Raw genomic sequence first — 6,136 nt, 5'->3', positions numbered from 1 at the left:
CACCTGCTGAAATTCCCTTTTCTATGCAACTGTTAAAGATACAGGAGCCCGGTCCTCCTTTCCATAGGGTCACCCTACTTATCTGCCACTTCTGGTTTGTAACAAATCTTGAGGAGGCTTTCAAAAGAATACAAAAACGAACAAAATATAGAAACAAAACACACACGGACAGACAGACAATAGTATTTAAAAAGGATGGCAAACAAAAGCCACACATACACTCACAATACTATCATGAGATTGGGAAAAAGATAGTTCTTTTGGCTGGGGAAAGCAAACAGATATGTTTTCAAAAAATGCCTAAAACATGCCAGCATTGAGAGGCTAGATATAACCCAGAAGGGAGACTCTTCTGCAGGGCCCACCACCACGGGGCCACCAAACAGAAAATCCATAGCTCACTGTATGGGCAATTTGGCCTCCCATGAAGATCATAGTGGCCTGGATGATTCGTATCAAGGGAGGGGTTCCTTGAAGTCACCTGGTCCTGAGATGTCGAGGGCTTTGGATACAAATACTGCCATGCCCGCACTGAAGGAATCCTCCTCAGAGGAAGAGCTAGAGCTCCCAGAAGCCAAGGGCGGCCCAGATCGGTCACTGTCACCAGACCAGGAGGAGCCTGGGTTATCAAGGAAGACGGCTGCAGATCCATCCCTGTCAGGCAGAAGGGACTCTGCCTCTGAAGCAGAGCTGAGCAACTCCCTGGCCCCTCAGGAGCATCGTTGCCTCAAGTAACAGGCCAGTATGGCTCCCACGAGAAGGAGTGCTTGCTTGTAATGAAGGACTCCTCAAGAGAAAACAATTCCTCATCCGTAGGGCTCTGACCAGAGAGCGCTCATATACTGCAGCTGAGCCCTGGGTGGGGCTCAGCAGGCCTTGGTATTAAAAGCTTTCACTGTCTGCTAAGCTGGTGTTGGAAATAACACCTTTCTTCCAGCGCCTGTGCCTTCTATCTTACCTCCAGGACCTTAAACTGTGGTTGGTGCTCTGCGCTACTCACCCTTGGACTCCTCCTTAACCCTGCTTTTGGACAGGGTAATGCATCTGACTGTCTAACTGTGTTTTGACCTCTGCCTGCTGTCTTAGCCATTTATGCCTTAGCCTGACCCCCACTTAATCTGACTGCTTGCCTGTACTTCAGCCATTGCCTGCTATCATGCCCACTCCTGCCTTGCCTGGACCCAACTGGACTGAATCCTGCGTGCTTGAAAGTTTGGCAGCTTCGTTGCCTTGCTTCTGGGTTAGCCCTGCACTCAGGGTCTGCTGCAATCAAAGCAGAACAAATACAAACACCTCAGGCTTAGCTGGATAGCAGACTGGCAGCCAGTATAGATATTTATTTATTTATTTATTTATAATATTTATATACCACTCCCCCATTGAAAATTATTATTACATTTATATCCCGCCTTTTTTCCTCCAAGGAACCCAAGGCGGCGTACATACCGTATTTCTTCAATTGTAAGACACCATCGATTGTAAGACACACACTAATTTCAGTACCACCAAAAGAAAAAAGAAAAACCTAAGACACACCTGCAATTCTAAGACGCACCCCATTTTTAGAGATGTTTATATGGGGGGGGGGGAAGTGTGTCTTAGAATTGAAGAAATATGGTAATCCTCCTCCCTTCCCTTTTATCCTCACAACAACAACCCTGTGAGGTAGGCTGGGCTGAGAGTCTGTGACTGGCCCAAAGTCACCCAGTGAGTTTCCATGGCCGAGCGGGGACTAGAACCCAGATCTCCTGACTCCCAGTGGGGGAGTGGGGACTATAAGTGGGGACCCAGTGGGGACTAGAACCCGGATCTCCCGACTCCCAGTCCAACACTTTAGCCACTACACCACACTGGCTATGTGCTATGTCCAGTATCAGAGGCCTGTGTAAACCAGTTGCTCTTGTCCTACTTCTGGGCTTCCTATTGGGGCAAGCTGGCAGCTGCCTTGACGACATCAGTTTGCCCCCCACTTTAGGGGGAAAAAACACCTGCTGTGGGGCAATCCCGACGCAGGAGGCAGTGCAGGCATTCCGGCAGCCATTTGGCTTGCGCGGCGGCCCACCGCTCTCCCTTGCCCAGACTCTGGCAACCAACAGGAGGTCGTCGCCTTCTGCCCGGGGAATGCCCCCAACCAACGCAGCAGCGATGGAGCGAGGGCAGACGGCATAAGTGCCGTGCTGACCTCGCTCTGGCCGCAGGAAATGTTGGGACAAGTCAGCACCATGTACATTGATGGTGCTATATAAATAAATAAATACTACTAATAATAATCCCAATGCGCATCTTCTTCTCTTTGCCACATATAACCGACGCGGCGCCAGTTCGCGTCCACTGCAGGGCAAAGGCTCCGTTTAGACACTCGACAGCACCCCGTTGGCCTCTGCGTGAACGGAGTGCTGGATCTGATTTAGCTTCGGTTTTGATCCAGTGGGGCTCTTCTTACGTGCTTAGATGTGTTCGCCTGCAGCGCCCATCGTTTCCATTCCAACACACCTGGAGGGCGCCAGGTTGGGAATGATGGGAACTGCAGCTCAACGCACCTGGCCGAGAGGCGGCGCTCTTCTATGGAAGGACCGCCGCGCCGTCTTGGCACGCCCTCTGCTGGCGGTTTTGTGAAGCCGCAGCCCTCCCCGCTCCGCCCCGCCCCTCACCGTCAGAGCCCAGGAGGAGGCGTCCAAGGGTAATGCGCATGCGCCGAGCCAGGCAAGCTGCGGAGGAGGAATCCGCCTGCAGGAGGAGGGGAGAACCCGGAAGTAAGCAGCACGTGGCTGGAGGGGGCAGCAGGATGAATGGGGGGGGGGACACGTGCATCGAGGGGGGGGGGGCTGCAGTAGGTTGCAGCCTTGCAGTTTTTTTGTGAGTCATGGGGGGTGTCAGCTGAGCTGGAGGGCCCCCAGATTTGCAGGGGGGCCAGGATGGGCCTGGCGGGGGCTGATTTCTTGGGGGGGGGGGTCTCAGAGCTTGGCCTGCCCTTTTATGCCTTTCTCTGCTCAGAGTCTCCAGGGAAAGGGGATGTAGCTCATAAGGGGTTGGGGGGGGCATTTCCAGACATTAATGGGAGTTTTGTCCTCCCCCCGCCAGCCTCAGGGCTGCCCAGAGAAGGGGGGCTATGACAGATTTGAATGGGGGAGGGGGTGTCGAAGTCTGCACTGGGGGGGAGGGATAACCCAAGGCTGTGATTTCAGCTGAGGGGGGGCGTCATCTGCTAGATTGAGGGGGGGGGCATCGATTTGGGAAAGGTGGTGGGTTTGAGAATGTGATGGCAGTCAAGTCAGGGGCTGAGACTGGACGGAGAGGCTGCAGCCGCCCTGTGATTTGTGATGGTGGACTCAGGTCAAGAAAGTGTGGTTTCATAGCTCCCCGTGAAGCAGGGACTTGAACCCAGTTCTCCCAAAACAGACCCAACTCTCCAGCCCCTGCCCTGCTTTGCCCCTGCCTTGTAAGCCTTTCAGGTCACGTTGTGGATCGCAACAAAGGGAAGGTCAGTGGCGAAAGGTCCAGGTTAACACCAGCAGCATCGCCAAGTTGAGTTAGGAAAGAAACCCTGGCGAGCCGCTGCTGCCAGTCAGTGTCAACAACAATATTGCCCTGGATGGGCCAGGATGTGACTTGCTATGAGGCAGCGTCCCGTGTCCCTATATGCAGTGATCATCTCCCCGCCCCATCCACAGTACTTTGGCAGAATGCTACGTCCCCGGGGCTTCACATGGCATGTGCACATACGACTTCACCTCTGCTAGTGTCCAGTGTTTACAAAGTGGCTGGCAGGCAGAGTGCCAGGGGCTGTACAGGGGGCTGTGTGATGTGGTACCTGCCAAAGGCCCTTGCAGCCTGCATTAAATGGGTGGTAGCTAGGGCTGCTGCACAGGATTGGGGTGGCCCACGCAACATGCCCTCACTCAAAAACCCTTTCCCCCTTAAATATATATATAGGGAGAGACTGAGCCTAAAGGCTCTGTGTAACATGAAGGCTTGCATACTTGGATTGTAGTAAAGGCATTAATTTATAATAATAATTTTTAAAAAATAGTTCTTACCCGCCTCTCCATTTTGATCGAGGCGGGAAACAACAGTAAATATAAAATCCATAAAACTGAATTAAGAACATAATGTACATTGTTAAAACATCCCAAAAACATTCTAAAAGCATCCTAAAATTCCACTGGATAGGCCTGCCGGAAGAGATCAGTACTGCTCTTCTGAGTTTTGCTGCAGAAGTAGGGTTTACCAACCTGCACCTCTCCTTCCGCAATAGTGATCCACCGTAGTTCTTTTCCTTGCAGCTCTTTCTGGGATGCTTCGGTCCTTCCGCAACCTGAGCCCTCGGCGTGTGGCACCATGCACCACCCTCTGGGGGAGAGACCAGTTTGACTGCAAGCAAGCCAGCAACCGCCTCCAGCCTGCCTGCCGTAGCCAGCTGGCATATTTGGCCAGTGGTACGAGCTGGCGGCTACCTCTGTTGAATGTCTGGGATATGGGCGGCACCAGCGTTTCTGACCCTGCCCGTGCAGCAGCAGCAGCAGCAGCCCAGGGCATCCTTGCTGGAGCGAGAGCGGCTTGCTACCATAGCAGGACAGGGGGGCACGGGACTGGCCAGAGGCCTTTCTCTCAGGGGGGCTCCCCAAGTCCCAGCTCTGGCCCCCGGCTCCAGCTGAGGACTCGGCTAGCCATCACCTTTCTCTTTGGGGGTGGGGTCCTGGCGGGTTGGTTGTACCTGCGGGCGGAGAAGGTGCGGAGTGAGCAACTGAGGCGCATCGAGGAACTGAAGAAGGTGGCCATTGGACAGGGGAGCTTCCACCTGGTGGACCACACGGGGAAGCCCTGTTCCAAAGATGACTTGAAGGGCAGCTGGGTCTTGCTCTATTTCGGCTTCACCCACTGTCCCGATATCTGTCCCGATGAGCTGGAGAAAATGAGCCGCGTGGTGGAGCTGCTGGACCAAGAGGCACGGCTGCCTCGCATTCAGCCCGTCTTCATCACGGTTGATCCTGAGCGGGACGATGTGGAGGCCATGGCCAAGTATGTGCGGGAGTTCCACCCACGACTCATGGGGCTGACCGGCACCCCGGAACAGGTGCGTGAAGCCGGCCGGGCCTACCGGGTCTACTACAGCACCGGGCCCAAAGACGAGGACAACGACTACATTGTGGATCACACAGTGATCATCTACCTGCTCAGCCCAGACGGACTCTTCTTGGACTATTATAACCGAAGCAAGTCTGACACCAAGATTGCTCAGAACATCAGGGGCCACATGGAAACCTACAAGAGCCTCTTTAGCTGAGCCAAGGGGGGGGGGGGTGCAGCCTCCGTGCGGGCAAGCAGCGCTTTGAGGGTTGTATTCTACTTGAACGTGCCCTACTCTCTCGAAGGGGGGGGCAATTATGTTCAAGGACTTCTTGTGATGATGCGTTTCGAAGGCGATGCAAAAAGAAAAAAATATTATGCTTTGAATTGGCATTACAGACCAGGTGTGCCTGTGTTTATTGTGTTTCCTTATACATTTTTGGGTAAGAATATTCTTGCAAACCGTTTTTGGTATGTCTCCTACACACGCTCTAATGTGGTTACCAAATGTTTTCCAAATTTGCACCAAAGGTATCGCATTTCTACTAGAATCATAGCAGAGTTGGAAGGGGCCTCCAAGGCCGAGTCCAACCCCCTGCTCATTGCAGGAATCCACCCCAAACCATCCCTGACAGAGGGTTGTCCAGCTGCCTCTTGAAGGCCTCTAGTGTGGGAGAGCCCACAACCTCCCTAGGGAACTGATTCAAGTTGCTTTTAAAGCTGCTGCTAGTTGTGGGTGCCCCCCCCCCCCCAGAAAAAAATTTTTTAGAAAAAAAAAACTTAAGCTAAGCACACATCTGGCCATTTTACTCTACCTGAAAAAATTGGGACTGCTGCCTGCAGCTCAGAATATTCTCTTCTGTGTGTCCCCCCTCCCAAAAACCAGCTGAATCAGATCTCCCTGTAAAACTGTTCTGGAAAACTGTCTCAACTGACTTAAGGAACAAGCAAAGAAGCTCATTTGCAGTTTGAGCTACTCATCTGTTTTCTGAAACTGAACGTTTCAATTTGTGGGGGTGGCAGAGACCACTTTTTCTGCTTTTATTATTTATTTATTTATATAGCACCA

At 52.6% G+C, this 6,136-nt stretch overlaps 1 protein-coding gene across 1 annotated transcript; it reads left to right on the top strand.

The window, feature by feature from the left end:
- Positions 1-2,699: 2,699 nt before the first annotated feature.
- On the top strand, positions 2,700-5,465 carry LOC134403527 (protein SCO2 homolog, mitochondrial). The gene is made up of 2 exons (XM_063133785.1): positions 2,700-2,753; positions 4,284-5,465. The coding sequence occupies exon 2, from the start codon at positions 4,295-4,297 to the stop codon at positions 5,282-5,284; it is 990 nt and encodes a 329-aa protein (XP_062989855.1). The 5' UTR covers positions 2,700-2,753; positions 4,284-4,294; the 3' UTR covers positions 5,285-5,465.
- Positions 5,466-6,136: the final 671 nt, after the last annotated feature.

This window comes from Elgaria multicarinata, chromosome 9 (assembly GCF_023053635.1).
Source record: "Elgaria multicarinata webbii isolate HBS135686 ecotype San Diego chromosome 9, rElgMul1.1.pri, whole genome shotgun sequence".
In the NCBI taxonomy this organism is placed as follows: domain Eukaryota; kingdom Metazoa; phylum Chordata; class Lepidosauria; order Squamata; family Anguidae; genus Elgaria; species Elgaria multicarinata.
The sequence above is the reverse complement of the archived record's forward strand: the minus strand, read 5'-3'. Positions and strand labels throughout refer to the sequence as shown.